The sequence below is a fragment of the Rhododendron vialii genome, chromosome 1a (assembly GCF_030253575.1).
Source record: "Rhododendron vialii isolate Sample 1 chromosome 1a, ASM3025357v1".
Lineage (NCBI taxonomy): Eukaryota > Viridiplantae > Streptophyta > Magnoliopsida > Ericales > Ericaceae > Rhododendron > Rhododendron vialii.
This window is the reverse complement of record NC_080557.1, coordinates 43,478,915-43,502,339: the sequence shown is the minus strand read 5'-3', so window position 1 is coordinate 43,502,339 and position 23,425 is coordinate 43,478,915. Positions and strand designations below refer to the sequence as shown.

Here is a 23,425-nt window from a genome sequence, read left to right as displayed (position 1 = left end):
GGTCAACAACTAAAACTTAAGAACTTTTTTACCCTAAGATTCAAAACCTCCAAATGCTAGTGACTCATTTAGAACTAGTTCATGCAAAATTTTCTTTCAACTTTAATCGGGCTTTCTGTCATTCTTGTCATATCATCAAACCAAACAACTATTCCAAATGGCATTGCAAAAATAAAATAAAAATGGCATTGCAACATTACATGTGACCTTGTTTATCGCCAAAAAATTGACAATGACTGAAGTCATTTTGCAAAGACCATTGGAATATTTTCTCTAAGAGACGGGAAATAACCTTCTCGTACTAGTTTAAACTTACAAAAAAGTCTAAAAACCACAAATAGTGGCGCACACTCACAAAAATGGGATTCTGGAGGCTGAGCACTACAGGATTACAGTGAGCAGCTCAGCCGTCCATTTAAGTCTTTTATGATCCGGATTTTAAACAGGTTTTTTCACACAACTCTTTCTTATAAGAGTTTGTATTAATCCAGATCGTTGAGAACCCTTTTGTACGGCTATGATTATTCACTGCAATCCTATAGCGCTCAACCTCATTGCAGGGATCCCGAATCCATGACGATGTGGGCCCCATATGCCTTGTGAATATATATGTGTAAACTTTTGTAGTTGTAGACTTGTTGTAAACTTCAATGAGAAGACGAATGGGTGGTGGGGAGCTCCAGTAGCACTGAATAATTTTCCCCTCGAGCCGCCGCTCTCGTCATCGTTGCTGCTGTGTTTTCCGCCGAGTCAGAGATCTGCGAAATCCCTTCCCCCCGTCTTCTTCCTAGAGAGCGAGGGAGAGAGAGAGAGAGAGAGAGATACATAATTACATATACATTTTTTCACAGACATGCCTTGGTTCAGAAACTTCCTCCAACTCTCCACCTCCGCCGTATCCCGACACTCATCTCTCCAACGCCAAGCCGCCCTCTCGCCTCCTCCATCCCTAACACACTCGGTCACTCGATTCATCACCACGCAGTCGGAGCCCGGTCGGTACGCCGGGCTGGGCCCGACGAAGCCCGACGAGAAGCCCAGGGTGGTGGTGGTCGGGTCCGGGTGGGCCGGGTGCCGCCTCATGAAGGGAATCGACACCAGCCTGTACGACGTCGTCTGCGTGTCGCCCAGGAACCACATGGTGTTCACCCCCCTCCTGGCTTCGACCTGCGTGGGCACCCTGGAGTTCCGTTCCGTCGCCGAGCCGATCGGAAGGATTCAACCGGCTATTTCGAGAGAACCGGGCTCATACTTCTTCCTCGCTAATTGTACCGGGCTTGATACCGATGACCATGTGGTACGGTAGTTTTTCCCTCATTGATGCGATGTCTGTGCCCTTTTGTCGGTTGAGAGTATGGTTTTTTTTTTTTTTTTTGAGAGTATGTTTGGTTGCTAGGATAATGTGGGAAATTGAAATTCTAAATCTTGGATATTTCTTTCCGGAAATAGCTGCTCCGTGATCTGTGTTTGTACTTCGAAGGGCAGTGTAACCGCCGTCCAAAAATATTTTCAATAGTTACATCTTGTTGAAAGACTCCTCGTAGGAAGAATATAATAGTTTCTTCCCGCAAAGATTTTTTAAAAACCCGAACCATGAATTACTGAGATGAATGGACGAGATGAGACTGCAGAGACTTCTCTGCATTGCAATTGCAGAGAAGCCGAATCCTTTCTTTCAAATAAAATAAAAAAGAACAGAGCTCAAATACGTCTAAAAAGTTCACACTTTTGTGTTGAGTGTAACTTTTATGGTGATGAAGTTTAAAGAAGTCACAGGACTTGGTTTTACCTTTCGTTTTTCTTTCCTTAATTTCTTTTGTGAATTGAATGGAAGGGAAAGCTAGGGTGAAAGAGATTGAGTTTCGTGGCCTTTATTGTGATGGGAATGGCATCTTCCTTTTGTTCTTAAAGCAAGTCTTAATCTTTGGCTATTTGATTACTCTGGTGTTTGTTTCTAGAAGTTTAGCTGATCCCTGAGTCATGGTTCCGAAAAAGGTTGCCTTTATTGTAGTGGTACTGGCAGCGATGACACAGTTGAATGACGCAATGTGAATAGAGTAGTGGTTCCAGCAACCAAACGTTACACATTTCAGAATGCAAGAAGGAAGGGTGGCTTTCCAACTTTTGTTCAACAAATGTATCCTTAAGTAAACGTTGTTCATAATCTTAATTCTTCAATCAAAGAATGAATAGAAAAAATAATGTAAGTTTAATGAAATATGGATCTAAGTCCAACCCTGTATGTTTTAGACCTTGGAGATTGGAGGTTGTAGATTTAACTTTGTGGCCCAAGTATAATCTGCTGAAATCTGTTACCGTTACCTAATGACTATTACAGAACGCCGGTTATGGACCGTTATACCTGAGATTTTGGTCACACACAATATGGTCATGGTGGGAAGTGATTTACCACCCATATCCATGACCGTTATGATGTGCACAGCCTCTCTTTTTTTCTTTTCACTGTCCCTTTCCTGGGTAGTATTTAATAGAGGACTAGCACTGCACTTAATTAAATTGGTTTCTGCCTATGAAAATAGTGATGAAGCAATTGAGTTTGCTCCACTAGGTGCATTGTCAAACTGTCACTGAAGGAGCTGATAGCTTGGATCCGTGGAATTTCAAACTTTCGTACGACAAGCTAGTTATTGCTGCTGGATCACAGCCATTGACTTTTGGAATTAAGGGTGTGCTAGAGCATGCAATCTTCCTTCGAGAAGTTTATCATGCTCAGGAAATCCGGAGGAAACTACTCTTAAACTTGATGCTGTCCGACGTTCCTGGTATGGTATTAAGATATCATTCACTGTCATTAGGTGTTAATATAGACTTTCATGATAAGTTCCTTTAATTGTTGTGGATTGAGACAGGAGTAACTGAGGAAGAAAAAAGTCGACTCCTACACTGTGTCATTGTTGGTGGCGGTCCAACTGGAGTGGAGTTTAGCGGTGAACTTAGTGATTTTATCATCAAGGATGTACATCAAAGATATGCTCATGTGAAAGACTATATCCGTGTTACATTGATCGAGGTTAGTGCTTTTAGAAAGTTTTGCGATGGATTTGATTGCGATTGATCTTCTTGTGACTAAGTCCAAAGCCAAATTTCGCTTCTAGATCTCTACCTCTCACACTGTTGGAACCCACCATGTGAGTGAGGGAATACGCCTCCTCCAAATTTAGTTGTGGATTTCCCAATTCCCCATCTTTACTATTTCCGACTACTTTCCTATCTTCACTAGAGTTGCTGGCCCAATTCTTTTACTTGTGTTTGGAACCTGATAGCAATGACGCTATTACTTCACTCCTATCATTTTCCATACCTGTATTGATGAAGTTTAAAAAAACTCTCATTGCAGGCAAACGAGATATTGTCCTCCTTCGATGACGGCCTCCGGAAATATGCGACAAAGCAGTTAGTAAAGGTGAGAGATAGTTGACTGGGTACAAAACTTGAGGTTAGAAGTTCATGTTCGTTTCAGAGTACTATGTAAAAGGATCTTTTTATTCTGTCAATCCAAAAACAATTATTCATACCCTCTTCATTCCATTTTTGCTTCTGCTGCCTATTTGAGATTTCTACTTTTAAGGGTATTTCGTGTAACGCGTTCACATTCAAGTATTAAAGTATCATTATAACATGCAAGCTAACTTTTCAAAGTTGACAATCTTTTTTTTTTACCTTTTGTTTTGAGGGTGTTGACTGTAGAGAACACCAGTTTGTACTAAGCATGGATAAGTCTAACACATGTAACTTTCGGTGAAAGATTGTAGGACAGCATTAATCTCACTTATTCTATGTCAGTTGGTCTTAAATGTTGTCCTGTTTATGAAATAAAGTGGGTTTTTTTTTCCTCATGGTCAGTAGTTTGTACTTTTTTGCCATACATGTATTGTGCTGCTGTTTTCGGTTCCTGCATGGATGGTGCTTCAAAACCTAATTTTTGGCTGGTATATCTTGTTTTCTGGTCTTTCGATACTGTAATCCATATCATTTGTGGATGATGGGCAATGCGATCTGGGTGTACACATTAGCCTGAGTCTCTAATTTTTTTTCCACAAAATCCAAAATACTTCACCCTCCTGATTGACTAGCTCTAATATAGTACTAGAAAAGTACCCGTGAATCTATAAAACACAATCTTTATGTTTCATCTATTTGATCACATAGAAACCTTGGTTGTGTGTATAGATACTGTGGGTATCCGAAAGAGGATTGCCCCGTGGCACTTAACGGCGGGCTCAATAACTTGCGGGTAGGGCAAGCGAGCTCCTCCAGGAATATCTCAGAGGGGGACTATCTTTATTGTCTAACCATTTTGGGGAATTTATCTTTAAATCAAGAATTTTCTCAAAAATTTCAATGCATTAACATGTCAATAATATAGGTTAAAGTGAGTCTCTACGTAATTCTGCGAGCAATGAAGACAGAATTTTTTTTTTCTCCGTCTTTGGCTTCCATTGACTATAGGATCAAATTTAGAAGCTATTCTTGACAAGAACGAGTAAACTATCATTTAAGCAGTGCCCTAACATGGAAGTGTCGCATGCGTCACTCATGCCTGTGTTGGCCTAGGCACCATGCTCATTAGAGTTCAACAATATTACCGGAATGCAGAGATTTCTGATAGAAAGAATGGAAATGGAAACAAGTAGGAAACATAACATTCATCTAGTTAGCAATTCTTAGTCATAAATGTCGTCCTTTTATTGCATGTTGTTATAGTTCTTTATCCTGATTGGTTCATTTTACTCCGTTCATTCTCAGTCAGGAGTTCGGCTTGTTCGTGGGGTTGTCAAGGATGTTCTACCTCAGAAGATAGTTCTCAGCGATGGTACGGATGTTCCGTATGGATTGTTAGTATGGTCTACTGGTGTTGGTCCCTCCCCTTTCATTAAAAATCTAGAACTTCCAAAAGCTCCAGGAGGAAGGTAAACTCTGAATTTTTCTATTTGCTGTATGTTTTCCCATCCAACTGTCAAACTTTGACATATAGTTTGGGATCTTCTTTCGTAGTGTACATAGTCCTCTTTCTTTCACTATACATAGTTCTTTCAGCATCTAGCACATTTGATTTTTTCTCAAATAATTGTCCGTGGGTGTTTATTGGGGAAAAGTTTTTCCTCTTCTCCTGCCTTTCATTTTTGCCATAGTTATAAAACATTATACTAGGCTCATGGAATGGTCTTGTGATTGTGTTCCCTAGAAGAGGATAAGAGAATATCATGTTTACAGGATTGGCGTCGACGAGTGGCTGCGAGTCCCATCTGCCCAGGATGTATTCTCAATTGGTGACTGTAGTGGGTTCCTTGAAAGTACAGGCAAACCTGTCCTTCCTGCTTTGGCCCAGGTAAGTTGTGAAGAAATTCAGTTCTCAGATTTTCTAATTTTTGTGTCGAGGTGTAAAGTAGTTAAAAGGGCTTGTTTTTTCTTTTTTAAAATTGATGTGAGGGATGGGGAAGCCGTTATTCTCAGCCACTTGGCCCATCTCTTGGCCTTGTTGAGTTGATTGCAGATTTTATGAAGATTAGCAAATTTGAGATCACAAATTAGTTGCTCATCAGGGGATCATCTCACTGGAGTTTTCGAGCCGATCCTTACAACTTGATGCCCGATGCCAAAACAGCTAATTTCAGATCTCACATTCTGATACGAGGCATTCAGTTTGTTTCTCCCAATTAGATGATCCCTTTCTTTGGATAATGCCTTGTAATTTCTTAGTTACTTTTTTTAGAACTTTCCAAATAGTCTTGTTTTGTTGAAAACAGTCGTATCTGTTTTACAAGTTCTGACAACTAATCAAACTCCATTGCCGATTAAAAAAAAAAACTAATCAAACTCCATTATTTTTCAGATCTCACACTTTTAAACAGAACAGAACAGTAGTAAGGACAATAATCATCCATATGAATCAAATCAACTCCTTAATGCTTTCTTTGTAACAACGGGTCCCTATACCGAGAGGAATCCGTTACAATCCAGTTACCGTAACAAAGTTTGGCAATGGAAGGTTTAAATATTTTTCCTTGTGGTTGCTTTAGATGAAATTCTCAGGCCACTCATTGGAGCTATCTCTGGTCTTTTGGTTTTCCATTTGGGGCGCTTAAAACAGGTTGCAGAGCGGCAGGGGAAATATCTAGCAAATGAATTGAACAGGGTGGGTAAAGCCAGTGGAGGACATGCATATGCAGCACAAGATATAGACTTAGGAAAACCGTTTGTCTATAAGCATTTGGGTAGCATGGCAACCATTGGCCGATTCAAGGCTCTCGTGGACCTGCGGCAGAGCAAGGTAAAATTCCTCAACATATCATAGCCTCTTCTATTTTGCTATTAGCTGATGGAATGGCTGACTGACGGAGCCCTTTATATAGGAGGCCAAAGGGGTATCTATGGCAGGATTCGTTAGTTGGTTTATTTGGCGCTCAGCGTATCTCACGCGTGTCCTGAGCTGGAGAAACCGATTCTATGTGGCAATCAACTGGACTACGACTTTCATTTTTGGCCGCGATATAAGCCGGATATAGGTTGGAATGGGGGTTTCCATTCAAGATCCAATCCCATCTCCCAAATCTTCCGCAAAGAAAGGAAAAAGAAATGATGGGAAAAAGGAGGAATATTTCAATATTTGCCTACCCTGCCTTCTAATTGCAATATTTGCTATCGTACAACAATGCTACCACCACATACACTCGCGCACAATAGGGGTGGGTCTCACATACTGGATTGCGATATTTGCTCTACATCTGTGAGAACATGATTGAGGTCATACAACAATGCTATCACCACACATAAACACTTATACACACTCCCTCACAATAGGGGTGGGTCCCACACACACTTGAGGTGTCCAATGTGTGTGGGACCCATTCCTATTGTAAGTGAGTGTGTTTAAGTGTTTGTGTGTGGTTATATACTTATTGGGCTGCTAATAGTCCTTGGTATTTTGTATTGAATTTTATGTATGAAATACAGTGAGTATTCATTCAACAACACAGTGGTAAATTGATAATATTCCTTGGCCTCTCTATCTTGTGTTCATTATGCAAAGTCAAGCACAGCGGTAATACTCCTTTGTCGCTTTTTTTTTTTGGTTAAGTAAAAATGGTGGAGGAGCGAACAACCATGCATAGCAACCCTCTCCTAGGCGTGACCATAGAGACTCCAGACCCTCAGCGGGTACCCCCAAAGGAGACTTGAAACCCATAAGTTCGCACTGCCTCACCCGACGCGGAAGAAGGCAATAAACGGATCATGGAATTCAAACGGGCATCGACATGCCTCAAATTTGTGACCACATGGAAGTAACCCATTGCCATCTTTGCTACCACCCCGCCCTGGGTGGTAATCCGTGTTGCTTGTTATTCTTTGAACTTTTGCTTGTTATGTCCAAAAAAGAAATCAAAAATGATAGAGGTACAGAAAATTAGCTTCTTCGTTGGCAAAAATGGTCAACTGGGAATTTGTGCAGAGCTTGATCTCGTTGCGCACACTGTATTAGTTAGAACTTACTAGAAGAATTCATCTCGTTGCGCACACTGTATTAGTTAGAACTTAGAACTTACTAGAAGAATTGTTCAGGTCTGTTTTGTGGAGGGAATTCTGGGGGGACTGGTTGCCTGTGGTGGAGCTTCATCTTATCTGGCATGTCGGTAAAAAGCATATCAAATTTTCCTTTTGCATTGACGGGATTTTAGGATGTACTACTTAAAGAAAACAATGTGCTTCAATGATAATGTTGGAAAAAGGTTTTGCAAACACGGTTTTTGGATAACTTCGAGCGAAAAAACAAGAGTGGGACCCGCATGTCTTTTCGAGTCGGGTTCGAGTCCAATAAATCTTCGACAAGAAATTAATACCATGATTAAAATCTTTGATAAGAGATTAAAAACACAGTAGTAGTAGTAGTAATTTTTTTCCCCTTCCACCACAGTCGTAGCCAGCTAGACCAGGTTTTATCCTATTTTCAGATCGAAATCTTCCTATGGTTCTAGAAGGACGTGACCTCATTATGTTGCTGGGTCATGTGTGACGACTAACGAAGATTACGGGATTAAGATGCTCTCAGCTCTCCTATGACAGACAGACGTACACTTCGATTGGTCCTATGACAGACACTTCGATTGGTCCTCGTGTAAATCATTCGGGCAGGGACACTTCGATTGGTCCTCGTGTAAATCATTCGGGCAGGGCAGTCTTCGATGTGTTTAAGATTAGTATGTAAATAATACTCTTTCCGTCCCTTTTTAAATGTCCTATTTCGTAACTCTAACTTATTAAAAAAATATCATCATTATATCTTTCACATCAATTTTTTTCTCCACTTTTCCTACTTACCCATCATCATTACACTTTTTACTCACTAAATTTTCAAAATGGAATCTACTTTTAAGGATAAAATAAACAATGTTCCAACTTTTACTAACTAACTTTACCAAATGGATACTTATTAAGGGACAATCCGAAATGGAATACTGAACTATAATAAGGGGACGGATGGAGTAATTAAATTAATGTATACGTTATTCACTTCACAACTCTATTTAAAAAATATTTATCAACTCAATCATTACTCTAACTTTTCTCTCATTACTCTCTTTTCTCAATCTCTTTCTCTCTCTCCCTCTTTCTATTTTTTACCTCTATCTTCAATTATTACTCTTATTTCTCTCTCCACTCATTTTTTAAAAACACTACTCAAATCACAAACCAAACAAAACAGAAAACTTCTCAAAATTTGGTCAAGTCAAGTAGCGTAGTATTAGTTTTTCCTGAAGAGAAATCAACACCCATAAACTGGCCGCATGTCTCTTGTGACAGTATCCAACTACGTACACTATGTAATTACATGGGAAATTGACGGCCAAGGACGTGTTTTGATAATTAATACCCACCAATTACAAGCTAAGAACATTTGTTAATGCTGAAATTAATTATCAAAACACGTCATAGGCCATCATTTTCACATTACATTTACGTAGGGCTCATCTTGGGTCATTCAAAAATACAGAAAAATATTCATAAATTTTAAAACATTTTTCCAGGGCTCTGTAAAAAAGTTAACTTTATCGGTAAGTATTTATTCTGGATTCTTAGGACGAAACTGATCAGTTAAGCAGTTTCAGGCCTACGAATTCAGAAAAAATACTTGCCGATGTCGGATCGAACTGATTTTTTACAAGGCCCTCTAAAAAATATTTTAAAATTTATAAATATTTCTCTGTATTTTTATAGGACCAGAGATTGACCCTATGTAGTGTAAATACTACGTACTCCCTCCGTCTCCAAAAAGAGAATAATTTTTGAATTCGTGTCAATTTTTATCGCTTATATTTCAATCTATAACGTTTTTCATGAGTTTGAAAATTTTGTATGATAGAACTAATCGAGAATTATCAAGCAAAATTCATATTTCACATTTTTTGAGATCCATAATGAAAGATATTATGAATTACTAAAAATTAGTACGAATATAAAAAATTAACATCCAATTTGAGACGATGGAAGTAGCATAGCTAGCATTTTGATCCAACAACAGGTTTTTTTTTAGGGAAATAATTTTGCCATTTCCCTTTTTGTTAATATCACTCACTTGCAAATGTTTTTTTGTGCAAAAATACATTTGCATGGGAGTTGCGTTAAAAAAAAAGAAGTGGCAAGATAAGGAGCGTTTTTTTTACTCGTAAAATTTAAGAAGTCTTCCCTTGGCGTGGTCAGGTTTGACTTTTCCTTTCTTCTCCTCCAGAAGCTCCAACGCGGTGGTGGCCCGGCTGGTTAGAGAGAGAGAGAGAGAGAGAGGGAAAACGCCAAGAGCTCAATATCTCCAAACTGCTACTTCCTAGCTAAGTCGCAGTAATTTACACACACGTCATTGCAATTCCGTGTCGGTACTTCAAGTCAACTTCACTCGCAAAATCCTTTACTCCATGCCTCCCTCCAATCCCTTGAAATGACGTCCATCTCACCGGCGGTGGACCTACTCAACCGCTCCCTATCCGAAATCTGCGCCGCCGCCGACCACTCCTACGCTTGGGAAAACCCAAGGCGGTTCTCCGCGTACGCCAAGCGACTCCACCTGCTGTTAAACCAGCTGCTCAGGCCTCCGGCGCCGGAGAACCTCTCGCCGCCGGTACAGACGGCGGTTAAGGGAATTTCCGGAGAGCTGAAGAAGGCCGACGAGGCCTTGTCGGCGTACCGTAACAGGAGCAAGATATTCGTCCTCATCAACTGCCTCTCGCTGTGCGCGTCTCTCCAGGAGTGCACGTTAGCAATTGGAGGGTGGTTGGCTTTGCTGGACTCTTCAATTCACGACGTTGTTGATCTTCGTAAGAAGGTTGCTGATTTATCCAGAGATATGAAGCAAGCCCAGTTTAAGGTAGGCCTCCTCTCTCTCTCTCTCTCTCTCTCTCTCTCTCTCTCTCTCTCTCTCTCTCTCTCTCTACAGTAGATTTCATGATAGTAAATGTAGTCTCAATTACTCATCAATAATTTAGGGCTGCAAACGAGCCGAGCGGGGCCGAAAAATACCCTAGCTCGACCTCGGCACGTTTATTACTATTGAGGTGTTTGAGTTCGGATTGGTTAGTAAACGAGTCACCACAAACAAGCCGGGCTGGGCTCATAAACGAGCTTAAAACTGGAGCTCTAGCTCGACTACCAGTAGCCGAACGATCTTATGTGCTGTTTATTGTTCAATGTAAGAAGTAAGAAACTAAAGCTAGCTTAATATTTTCTCATCAGATGTTTGATGAAATGTGTGAAATTTTTGGCTTGATTAATGGTTGAACTGTCAAAGTGGTGGTTACGAATTTTTCACCTCATATTGCGGTAATTGAATTTGGTGAAGTATTTTTTAAAAGACAGATATTGGTAGGGATTCAGGTTTGGAGCTGGTTTAGTTGTGCTTTAGGGTATAGTTGTGCAGTCATATAATTGGGAAGTGCCTTTAGGCACAGGCAATTTTGCTTGTGTGATACTCTATAATGGTGCAGGTAACGGAGAATGAGAAGAGAGTGCAATTGATGCTGCAAAAAGAAGGGCAAGGTAGACCAACAACCAAAGCAGTACAGAGTGCTATAATCATGGATTTGGCTAGGGCTTTGGGAATTGACTCCAATAACCATACTGAGTTGTTGGAACAGGTTAAGCTATTGAAAGAAGATATTGCCCGCTCAAATTCGGTTTCAGAGAGGCGAATTTTGACATCACTTGAGAAAATTATGAACAGTTGGTCACTTGAATCGGATGTCTTGACTCAAAAGTTTGATCTAGATTTCGAAGATGATGCTCAAATTTCTCCATTCAAGAACTTCCTCTGCCCATTGACTAAGGAGGTGATGAAGCATCCGGTGGTTTTGGAGTCCTCACAAAATTACGAAAGGACTGCCATTGAGTACTGGTTTCAGCGGTGTATAGAGGATGGTCGTGACCCAACGTGTCCTGTCACAGGACAGGTCCTGAAGTCTTTGGAGCTGAACGCAAACATTGGGTTGGCTGGAGCCATTGAAGAATGGATCAATAGGAATGTTGAGATTCAGATTAAGTTGTCTGTGCAGTGTCTTAGTGAGGAGTCACCTTCGGAGAATTGTGTGGAACGAGTTTTGGATCACATCTATAGGATTTCAGAAGAGCACCCGTCTAGCAGATACAAAGTGAGAAATGCTGGTGTAGTTGTTCTTGTAGTTAATTTGCTTAAGGACAGCTCAAAGAGTATAGGATCACTTTTGAGAAGCAAAGCTCTCATGGTGCTGCTTAGCATGTCCAAGGATGAAGAAAGTAAGGTGAAATTTTCAAGTCTCACCCTCATACATAGGATGTGATTGATTATGTTTTCTCCGGGCCTTTCATTTTGATTTGGAATACTTTTTGACATATCCACTTTGCCATACATCTTATTAGAGACTTGTGCTTTTCAGGCATATTTACCTCTGCCCTTCGTACCACTTGAGCTAATCTTTTGCATTATGTAAGTTTCCGTGTTTGCATGATATCAAACTAATTCTACTTATGATCCCACTTAGATGAGTAATTGGTTGGGAACTTCTTTACCTTTATAACTACATAGGAGTTAGGAACTCAAGCTTTTTAAGCATTAAAGCCTGCACATGTGTTCTAAGTTCAAGTGTCACTCCCACTAAAAAGTTGTGTATGGAGTATATAATTCTCAAGATTGGCTTTCGTCGTTGAAGAAACTCTTTTTAGGAAATGAAGATTTGTTGAGCAAAGTATTATGGGTAAGGTCTAAATGTACCATAGAATTAGCCTTGAAAGAGGAGACAGTGCAGAATAGAAAATTTCTGTCATGTGAGAAATATAAGTAAGATGTTTCCAACATTTTAGGTGTCAATTCGAACAGCTTATATATTTAGGAAGTTGGCAAACTCTTTACTGAAGCAGGAGTTAAAACCTAAAAAGTGGCTTATTCCTTGTAAGAAGCTTCATGATAACTTCGATAGTTGTGCTGTCCTGCAGTAGAATTTTTGATTCCCAATTAACAAGATTCAGGTTGTTTTGTATCAAGGTTTTTGGTTCAAAAGCAGATTGGGAATTCAACCAGGGACGGAGCTAGGATTTATGTAGAAGCTAGGATTTAGAACCTAGTTTCCACCTTTTCACATGGTTGTTAAATTTTTAAGTTTTCCTTGCATATAGTTTGAAATTCAAGCATGAAATCTAAGGAATAGTGTTCTACAAGGAAAATATAACCACTTTCTATTCATACTTGGCTAAACGTACATGTACTCACAAACGAGAGTATTTTTTTCCACTACCTAGCCACTTTTTATTTTAAACTTTAAAGTTTGGAGGGGCCGATATAATATATTATGGATTTAGTGTACATTTTATACCATATATAGAGTGGTACTTCATACTAGCAAGGATGGGGGAGGCCTCCCCACCCTTGCACTTCCCACCGTCCCTGAATTCAACTCATGGTGAAATACTGTGTCCCTTGAGCCCTCGTGTGGGAGAGCTGGTATTGTTGTCTAAAGAAGAAATATTTGTAAATTTCCTCATCGGTACCTTTCTTATTATATGGCTGCTGACTACAATATCATTAAGAAAATCATCTGTAGTCTCCATGTATTTCAAAGTATGCTGTTGAAATGGCTGCTGACCATAATATCATTAAAAAAATCATCTGTAACGGTCTGCGTGTATTTCAAAGTATGCTGTTGAAACTCTTCTAAAGTTGTGGTATTTCTTCACAGAAAATAATGCTTGAGGAGGGTATAACCAGATTGGCCATACATAGCCTTATTGGCAGCTCCGAGAAAGAGAGAGAGTCTGCTGTCAAGTTATTGCTTGAATTCTCAAGTGATGAAGCTTATTGTACAAAACTTGCTTCAGAAAAAGGGGCATTAGTTCTGCTGTCAACCACGGCAGGAAATCTAGAGCATCCCACTCTTTCTAATTTAGCTGAGGAAGCTTTAAAACTAATGGAAAAGGTGGAGGATAATGTTCAGCATCTAGCAGCAGCAGGAAGATTTGAGCCTTTACTTAATCGGTTACGTGAAGGTAAGGCTTATACCATTTACTGCTTCTACTTGCTTCTACTTCTCATGGTATGCATAACTTGGGTATTTGAGATTATCACTCATACTAAACAATAAATGAGAAATGAGAAAAGAAAGAAAGAAAGGAGGAACTAAAAGAAAGAGGAGAAGGAGCGTTTATTAAACAAATTATCTGTTTAAGTTTATTGTTGAAAGAAATTGGATTGACATCTGGATCAACTTTAATTTCCATGATCATTTCGAATTCTGGACCTTTCAAGTGGTTTTTGTAGTGCAGCTTTTACATTGCATGCAGTTGTGGTACTGCATATCAAGCTAGCTGATTCATGCTTAATTCATACAGTAGGAAAGAAAAGCTAAATCTTTTCCAGATTCAGCATTGTTTGGTAGAGAGTCTAAAAAATTTAGTAGAATGAAGTGTCAATTAACACATTGCCTGGACTTTGAGGTGTTAAATTTGTTGGTGATTCAAAATGGTGAACTTATTAAAGTATTTGTGTTTTCTCTCTGTAGGACATAGATCTATAATTGAATGAAAAGAAATGAGAAACAAAGCTCCTGGGAGATCCAACTTACTGTTGCTGATAATTTTTCGGAAACTTTTCAAAACTATCGTTGGAAATTGTCCCACATCGGTTAATTATCATCTCGTAAACTAGTATATGAGCGTGGGCGGCCTCTCTTCTCATTGCCAATTGGTATTGAGTTGGATGCTTTAACATGGTATCAGAGCTAGGTTTTCGGAGGCTTTTCCCCTTTGTTTGTGCCATAGTTGCACTTTGTTTTGCTGTGATCCATGTGTTCTGGATCCTTTGTTCCTCTCCATGTGCGAGTCAGGGGTCGCACGTGCGGGGGAGTGTCAAAAATTGTCCCACATCGGTTAATTATCACCTCGTAGACTAGTATATGAGCCTGGGCGGCCTCTCCTCTCATTGCCAATTGGTATTGAGTTGGATGCTTTAACAACTATCTATTGACTGTTCTGGTATTTCTCTGGGAAACAGGTCCTGATGATATTAAAATAGAGATGGCATCTTTGGTGGGAAGAATGACCATGACAAATAGCAGTAAAGAACTAATTGCTCGCCAAAGTGCTACAATACTAGTTGAGCTGCTATCCAAGCCAGAAGGAAGATCTGCGAGCTTGCAAGCTTTGTATAATTTGTCATCCTTGGATGACAATGCAACTATCCTTGTTGATTCAGCAGTGCTTCCAGCTCTTACGGAGATTCTGTTCGAAAATCAGGATTTACCACCAGAGCTGAAAGAATTGGCTGCATCAATAATCGCAAGTGTAGTTTCAAAACCTGGGCACTGGGAGTTAGCATCCGCAGACAAGAAAGGGAATTCAATACAGTCGGAAACAATTGTCTCAAGTTTTTTGGGCCTCTTATCTGTGGTATCTCCTCAATGTCAAGCGACTATTTTACATATTCTATTTGGAATGGCATCCTCTCCCCAGGCTTCAGGTAACTTTATGATTGAAACTGTGGCCAATCCTAAAAGTTGTTCACCCACGATTTCCTGACCCCAGACCGTGGGGTGTGGCCATGCCCCTGCATTCCCCAGGGTTATAAAATTTTGTGGATAAAGAAGTAATGAAAAGAGAAACACGGCAATGCTGTTGGAGCCTTGGTGCATGAAAATCCTGTTTCCAAAAACTAAGTTCTGCCAATCATCAACGTTTTGTGTTTGACGACACTGTCTTGGCATATATGGTGTCTGGGAATATCTATTTCTAATGGAGAAGTGCGAAACAGAAGGATGCAAGATGCAGAAAAGCCCATAATTTCACCAGATAGCAAATAGCTTGGGTGTCGTGTAATTAGTTCGAATCTAATGGTTACACACTAAATGTAGATGATGGCCTCAAAATGTTATGCATGTACAATACATATCCTCTGTGATGCTACATGAATAGAGTGCCAGACATTCTGGGTAGTTTCTTCTATCCGGTCATGTTGATAGTTAGAAATTGCTTGCATATTTTATGCATCCACCACCTATATTCTTCAATGTCGATTGCAGTGTTCTCAACTTCTCACTGGGTCCAAATGTATTTTCCTTGGCAGAATCTGTTGCGGGTCATGTAATATCTGGAGATGGCATCAAAACAATTATAGGATTTCTCGAGCACCCCGAAGTTGAATGCAGACTTTATGCTTTCAAGCTCACTAGAGTCCTCTCTGAAAGGTTTGGTGTAGACCTAGCCAGTGAGCTTAAAGCTTCTAACAAGCTTACTTTACTTAAACAGAAACTACAGAACGATCAATCCACAGATAACGAGATACCTGATGCTGCTTGCATACTCGCAAATCTTCCCCTCTCAGAAGATGATGTGAAGACAGTCCTAGGACCTAGTTTTCTGAAATGGACCGTTACCACTCTCAAAGAACTATGTCAAGGATCCGATCGTAGAATTTCCATGCCTTCATTGAGCATGGTGGAAGGGCTTCTTGGTCTCTTACTTCACTTCACAAGGAGTACGGATCCTCGAAGTGTTAATCTCATCAAAGAGCATCACCTCATGAACATCTTCCGGGACCCGCTTGTTCTCAGCTCAAAACCAAGAGTGAAGTACCTATCTGCCCTTGGTTTGAAATGCTTGTCGGAATCTGGAAGGATCCTTTTTGCCACTGGGGGCTCTGACCCACCACCTCCCCATGGTTTCTGCTCTCCATTGGTGTTCATGTGTGGTAGGGCCTCTCTGGAACATTCCAAGTGCCCAATACACAACTCCCCATGCGAAGATGACAACCAGTTTTGCTTGTTGAAGAGCAATTGTGTCAAGCCCCTAGTTGATCTTCTATTGTACAAGGACACAAATGTCCAAATTGCTGCGGTGGAAGCACTTTCTACACTTTTAGTAGATTCTTTTAACGATGGGCTCAAACGAGCAGTTGAGGAGCTCGATAAGCTAGGTGTGGTGGATGCAGTGATCTTGCTTTTTGAAGAAGCTCGACCCGGGGAGCTTCAAGAGAAGACTAGTTGGATGGTGGAGAGGGTTTTGAGAGTGGAAAGTGTTAGCCAACACCACTCTCTCAATCAGTCCTTGGTGAGGGCTTTGGTGGAAGCCCTTAAGCAAGGAAATGCAGTAACCAAGAGCCATGCACAGGAAGCTCTTACTAACCTGAAGCAGATATCAGGGGTTAGTGGAAGGGGATCAAGTCAAATTCGGGGTCAAAGGTAATCTTTTGTTCCCCTACCTTCAACGACATTTATGACATCACGTGTAACACTAAATCGGGCACAAAGATAGATAGTGTTGGCTTGAGTTGAGAAACAATTCTAGTTAAACAATAGGGATATCGCTGGAAAATTGAGTCACGAGTCATGATCTTGCAACTCCTGAAGAAAGCCATAACCTTGTGGGTAAGTTATAAGCTGTGTGTATAGGAATAGCAGAATTGTTGTAATTAACTAGTTATCATAGACAGCAATTGGTGGTGGAAATGAAAGAATCTTTGTACAAAATTCTATTGCTGTATTGGGCTTGTATCATGGGCATTGAACTTTCGGGTTTACCCATGCCAATGGCAATGGGGAAATAGGGGAAGAGAGAGCTTTATTTTACTGCATTGAAACATGAAACCAAGTTATGACTCCTTATAAGATCCCCGGCCCTTACCTTAGCTTTTATTTTATTTTTTATTGGTGATGGAGGAACAGCTCTACAACCAAGTCACCATATGGATCCGATTGCGCAATCCAAACCTCTGGGAGAGCTAGTGTGGCAACACCAGTCACGGCGCTTCCACTTACTACAGAGTACTCACTAGTCATGGCACTTAACTTTTATTCATACTCAAATTCAGAATTGAAAAATACTAGATCGCCTAGGTATATAGATTTGCTATGTTTTATCTCGTTAATTAATTAACCCACCAACTGAAAATTAAATCAATCTCACCAATGGAAAACAAACAAATAAAGAACGCCAGGATATACGTGGAAAACCCTAAACGGGAAAAAACCACGGGAAGGAAATCATGCTCTATAACTCATTGCACGGTTACAAACAAATCTATACTTATAACCTAGAATCACTCTCGGTTGACCAAGGTTGATTGCCGAATCACTCGTTCACCGCACCCAATGCTTGACTGCAGCTGCCTTGAATCGCTCAAGCCTTCTGAGATACTTCCAGAATCCACCGGAAGATGATTCAGATAGTTGAATTAAAGATGTATAAACTTCTTAGAGTTGTCATTGTCTATCAATGATCGAAGATCTCATTGTACTCCAAGACTCAAAGCACCAAACCACTTCAAATTTATATCAACAATGGTTACTCTTCACCATCTCCTGTTTCACACGGCTGTCGATGCAACAAAAGGGGCAACCCTACTGTTTTTCTTTTTCTCAATATCTTCACCCCTTTTGGAGCATAACCCTTTACCTTATATATGAAGTCCTGCATGCAATCTTTTTCCAACGTAAATTGAGAGGCTGCCATTAAATGTGCCGATCAATTGGAAAGTCAATCTCGTGAATTTGTTAGTCACCCAGCAAAATGATCCGCCTTCCTCTATCTTTCCATTTCTAGCGGTTTCTTTTCTCACGCGCAATTAAATCTTTCCTATTTGTCCGCCTAATATGCTCACCCTTAATTACATAACAAGATTCCTTCCACTCCAATCGAATACAGATTCTCTAGCTTAAATAAATAAAAGATACAACTCGATAATATGGGATACACGCCAATATGTGTTTTGTCGTGAAATTGCCAAATAAGAGAGACCACGAAAAATGGACCTTACAAGAATCCAACTACGGACTCCTTAAAACTCATTCCAGTCCTTGACACAAACCTACACCGAAGTATTACCTCTGTCCCAATTTAATTGCCACTTTTGGGAGTTCGTGCCACTTTTCAATTGATTATATCTTGTAATGTATAATGTTTTAGGTGATTTTGAAAACATTGTATTATAGAACAAATTGAGATCTATCAAACAAAATCCATATTTAATATAAAATTCATTATCAATTTAAAGATATAACTAATTTTTTTATCCAGTTAAAATAGAACTGAGATAAGTAAATTAGGACGGAGGAAGTAAGCTTTAGTCAAATTTTTACTCAAATGAAAGAGATTCAAAACTTTATTTGAATTTTAAAAGGTTAAATTGCGCCTCTCAACTTATAACTTTGCAATTAATGAAGTTTTTATTCAAATTTTTGTATAGATTTGAGTTTATTCACTCGATTAATTCATTTCCAACGAAGCTTTTATTGAATACTTTTTTTATCGAAATTTGAGCAAAAATATGAGTAAAGGCAGGGGATGGCCTTAGGTAACTTTATCCACTGGGCCAACCTTAGGCCTTGTCTTCTTTTCCATTTGCCGAGCCCATATGTAAACTTTGGCATTGAGGTTATAGAAAATCATGATAAAATTTGGAAGAGAGAACATGGAAGGAGTGGAATACTTTTGCATTCTGGGGGAAACACTTTTGGGGTCAAAAATGTTGAAGATGAATATCAGGAATGGTGTGAGTCAAAATATCAGGAATGGGCGGTTTGAAAAAAAGCCTTAGTCAATTCCAAGTTGAGAGTCAAAATATGTCGGCCGATTCTACTAGGGGAGTAAATTCTCGAGACCAAAAGCCACCGTTGAACGCAGTCGTCACTTTTGTTGAATTTTCTTCAAGGTCTTCTATAATATCTGATCATCTGTGATAGACAAATATCTTCCTTCCTCGTCGTCGCCGGTAGAAGTTAGGGGGCGGGTGTTTCCTTGACGAGACCTTCTACGGGGACCGGCGGGAAAAGTACCAATGAAGTATTGACCAATCGTGGTAATTACACAAATATCTTCCTCGTCATCCCCGGTAGAAGTTAAGGCGGGTTTCCTTGACGAGACCTTCTACGGGGACCGATGGGATACCGACCAATTGTGAGGCCCACTTCAGGATCTCACACAAATGATCCAAATCATTAGATTATTTTTTATAGAGTATATTTTTTCGAGTTTTCTTGTAAAATAAATTTCAAATCAATCGGATAACTAAGTGTTTGATTCAACGTTCACTTTTGTTTCAGAGCTTAGGATCTTAAATTCTGAATGAAACCTTCGACATATGAATAAGCAATGGGAGAGATTTTCCTTCACAAATTCAAGGTTTTTTTGTCTCACTTTTTTATTTTCCCTGAATGAATCCAATTAAATTTCTTTTTTAAATCCCTTATTAAATTTACTTCTTATTATAAATCGCATAAGAACACATCCATGTGAAGGGAACAACAGCCGGAAACAACGGCCAATAATACCACCGTAGGCAAAAGAAGAGATCCGTCCGAGGGGGGGCCTACGTCTAATTAACTCTCAAGAGCAAAAGGAGCAATCCGTCCGAGAAGAGGCCAACGTTTCATTAATTAGTTGGTGAGACAATAGCGTACCGTCGTACCGTACCAGATGGTCATAGTCATAGAAAAGGGTCTTAGCATTAAAGGTTAGTGACCACTAAAAATTTCTCCCTCCTTCCAGCCTCTCTAATTGGAAAAGTTTACACCCAACTATTAAAGTCTGTGGGGTTTTTGCAAATGGGTTAAATTTCTATCAACCAATCGAAAGTGTGAAACCTCACCAACCCCTTCCCAGCATTTAAACACGATTTTAAACTTTTTTACCTATAATGTCAGTCTTTATTTTTTTTGTCATGCTGTAGGTATATATTAGCAGAGTGTTGGTCTGTTAATCTCAAATATTGTCTCAAAATGTCTCCTTATTTCCCCCCGTAATTCCCTCCGTAATGCAGATCCGAGTCCACCAATTATTGCTCTCTACCTCTCCCCCATGATGATGCTATATTGCTATTGACTACGGGTAATAAAACCTCTTTTTTTTTCAAATAATTCACAAACAAAACTTTTTTCAGAATATTGTGACAGCGATTTTAAAAAAAAAAATCACATTAAAAGGTGTTTTAGCTAAAAATGAGAGCATCTCAAGTACTCACGCCATTTCAACTCTACATTTGTAGCATATAAATATCCCCATGGACCCTATCCCACAAAATTCTTAATGCATTGGAGTACTTGAAATCTCATTACTAAACCTAATTTTGAAGGCTGATAAGTTTTGGCATGTAACCGAGAAATTTATGGTTGCAAATCAGGTACCACGTGGTATCCGTGCAGCCACATTCAAGCTGTCCAAACATGCAGGAGCGGAGGTATGTAGGGGCCCGGCCGGCCTTGGCCCAGGTTCCCCGAGCTTCCAAGCTTTAAAATTTTATTTTATATATACTTGATTTTAAATATTATTGATAATTATTCGTGTATAGTTACTTATAATCTTAATAATTTTGTTTCGATTTGATAAAAAACTGATTATTTTACATTCTCATTTTTCAATTTCTTCATAAATAAAAATAAGCACGTGACAATTGAAATAGCTTAAAGAATCAATTCAATGTACAAATGTAATGAACTGAAAAGCAAAAACCTTATAATATAATAATTATATGTTCCAATCAAAAATATATGTCTGTTAAGTCGGCCCCCCCTTAACATAATTCTGGCTCCGCCATTGCAAACATGCAACTGACAGCTCAGAGTTGAAAGGTACAGAACGAATTTTTTAAAAAAAGGAAAAAGAAAAGGAAAATAGTGTTTCAATCCGAGCCGTTGGTTGCATTGTCTGAACAGCTCGGACGTGCTGCACGGATCCCATGTCAGTTGTACCCAAAATTTGTCCATGTAACCACAAAACAAAAAAAAATGCTAGAGACAAAGAAAATTTATCCCGAAACTACCCCGAAAAGATCAACTAGTGATTGAGATTCACTTTGATGTGTGTGACATAATCATCAAAGTGATTCTCAACCATTAATTGCTGTTTTCAAGGTACTTTCGGGATAAATTTTTTTTGTACTTAGCATTCCCCCAAAACAAAATGAAAAATTGGACTAAAGGTGATGTGGACTAATGAGAAACTGCGTACAAAATCATAGATTCATAGTATATAATTAAAACATTGAAAAAGATGGAAAGGGAAAAGCAATAGGAAGGAATTGCCTGGAAATTGGACTCTGTCATTTTCGGTGGAATTTTTAAAGTCCTCAACTTTTGTGCGTAATTTCGTGGTCGGTACGCACTTTTAGCCTTGGGAGGATGGATTTCTCAACACGACACTGTTTTGCTGACGACCGTTTAATGGGTAGAATAGTCCACTTTCCCGGGCGCAACCATGAATAAATCAATTGCCGATGCGTCAAATTACAGCCGTCCATTTCGGCAATCAACAATCCGAAATTTAACGAAATTTTTTTAGAGAAAAATTCAAAAAAAATTTATTAAAATTCGGACCGTCCAATTCACTTTAGGCATGCGTGTTCTGGGCTCCATAAACCGTTTTTCACGAAAACGACTGTAAAAAAGTTTTTCTCATATATAGTAGTCAAAGAACACGTAACAAACAACATGCACAAGAATTTTTTTTTAACGTGTCATTCATTAAAATAAGTATTTTTTTTATAACTTGATGTCCGAATTAGTTTGCACGTACCTTAACTAATTTCAAGCCAACCATAAATTAGCGACTGAGGCACACATCCAAAGGCCCAAACGTTTGACCTTTTTCAGATTCGGCACAAAAATAGTCTATGATTTACTACCTTATTTTACTTTAGGAGAAAGAAGCTTTTGAGGAGAGATAAAGCAGTAGGTATAAAAGACAATAATTACTTGTGAAGTGTAAGTAGACATAGATGGAGAGTTTCTTTTTTCATACGAGAGACACATCTTCTGTAAATTTAAATTGCAAAATTATTTTGCCCGGCCTCTGTTGATGCCGTTGGGGAGAAATTTTCCGCATGCGAATAGCTAAAATAAATAAACATCCCTCATTTTTTATACTTATTCTGTTGTACACGGCCCAAAATAGATTCCAAAAAAAAAAATTTAATAGAAAACGATATTTGCACTTCATTTTCTTATAAATATACTCCAAAAATTTTCTTTTAATGTTTGTATTGTGTGAAATTTAAGCATTAAAGGATAACTTTTGAGGTGCAAAAATCATTAGCTATAATTATACTCCTCCACAAGTCCACATTTTTTTTTTGTTTTTAAATTATACATAATTTGTAGGGAAGTGATTTTCACACTCCTTTTTTTAAAATAATTCATACTCTTTTTTTGTCTTTTATCGACTTGAATTTACTATTTTTCCCTTCTTCTAATACACTTTTTCGCACATCCAAGGGCAATATTTTAAATTTATGTCAATAAAAAAATAAGGGAATTGATATTTAGGCTACCTTTTTGTTATCCACACTCCCTTTGTTGTCTTTCAGAAAAAAAAAATACATACACTTTCAACACTAAAAAAAAAAAAGGAGTGTGGATAACAAAAAGGGAGTGTGAATATAAAAAATAGTGTGAAAATCATTTTCCAATTTTTAAAGGGAATTGATTTTGCAAGTATAGTGGAGTACAGTTGGTGTCTCCCTTATACTCTCATACACATGGGCTGGGTTCGATTCCTGTAGGCACCCATCCCCCTCCCCCAAACCCCTTAGGATAGAGTAGATTAGGATTAACGTATGACGGAAAAAAAAAAAAGAATTGATTTTCACACTTCGTTTTTGTCTTTATCCATCTGAATTCACTACTAGTTTGCCCTTTATTCAATACATATTTTCACACATTCAAGAACAATATTGAAAATTCACGTAAATAAAAATAAAAAAGGAATGTGAGTAATTAAAAGAAGACTCTGAAAATCATTTTTCTTTTTAAACCTAATTAAACCACTTTGAAATTGTGGTGGTAATTTTAGGGTTTCCTTTCCTTCGAGACATGGCATCAGCCGACAGATTAGCACATGCATGCTGAGAATCTAAACAACACTCCCCCGACACCCAAAACACCCTTTCATGCTTTTTCCTCCTTTCTTTTTT

The 23,425-nt window shown here is 39.0% G+C and overlaps 2 protein-coding genes across 2 annotated transcripts; both read left to right on the top strand.

The window, feature by feature from the left end:
* The first annotated feature begins 630 nt into the window (after positions 1–630).
* On the top strand, positions 631–6,594 carry LOC131326029 (internal alternative NAD(P)H-ubiquinone oxidoreductase A1, mitochondrial). Its single transcript, XM_058358578.1, has 8 exons — positions 631–1,297; positions 2,570–2,783; positions 2,871–3,031; positions 3,359–3,424; positions 4,768–4,931; positions 5,236–5,350; positions 6,113–6,292; positions 6,375–6,594. The coding sequence occupies exons 1-8, from the start codon at positions 854–856 to the stop codon at positions 6,525–6,527; spliced, it is 1,497 nt and encodes a 498-aa protein (XP_058214561.1). The 5' UTR covers positions 631–853; the 3' UTR covers positions 6,528–6,594.
* A 3,115-nt stretch (positions 6,595–9,709) lies between these two features.
* LOC131322493 (U-box domain-containing protein 44-like) lies at positions 9,710–17,101 on the top strand. The gene is made up of 5 exons (XM_058353835.1): positions 9,710–10,375; positions 10,992–11,780; positions 13,212–13,518; positions 14,522–14,986; positions 15,590–17,101. Exons 1-5 carry the CDS (start codon positions 9,950–9,952, stop codon positions 16,705–16,707), a joined length of 3,105 nt encoding a protein of 1,034 aa, XP_058209818.1. The 5' UTR covers positions 9,710–9,949; the 3' UTR covers positions 16,708–17,101.
* The last annotated feature ends 6,324 nt before the right edge of the window (positions 17,102–23,425 follow it).

What these genes read in the sequence shown, in the direction of transcription:
- LOC131326029 (XM_058358578.1), top strand. Translation starts at nt 854, where the DNA reads ATGCCTTGGTTCAGAAACTTCCTCCAACTCTCCACCTCCGCCGTATCC. An exon ending in GATGCTGTCCGACGTTCCTG is followed by an intron (nt 2,784 to 2,870) that starts GTATGGTATTAA and finishes GGATTGAGACAG; the next exon opens with GAGTAACTGAGGAAGAAAAA. An exon ending in CCAAAAGCTCCAGGAGGAAG is followed by an intron (nt 4,932 to 5,235) that starts GTAAACTCTGAA and finishes TCATGTTTACAG; the next exon opens with GATTGGCGTCGACGAGTGGC.
- LOC131322493 (XM_058353835.1), top strand. Translation starts at nt 9,950, where the DNA reads ATGACGTCCATCTCACCGGCGGTGGACCTACTCAACCGCTCCCTATCC. An exon ending in CCAAGGATGAAGAAAGTAAG is followed by an intron (nt 11,781 to 13,211) that starts GTGAAATTTTCA and finishes ATTTCTTCACAG; the next exon opens with AAAATAATGCTTGAGGAGGG. An exon ending in ATCCTCTCCCCAGGCTTCAG is followed by an intron (nt 14,987 to 15,589) that starts GTAACTTTATGA and finishes TTTCCTTGGCAG; the next exon opens with AATCTGTTGCGGGTCATGTA.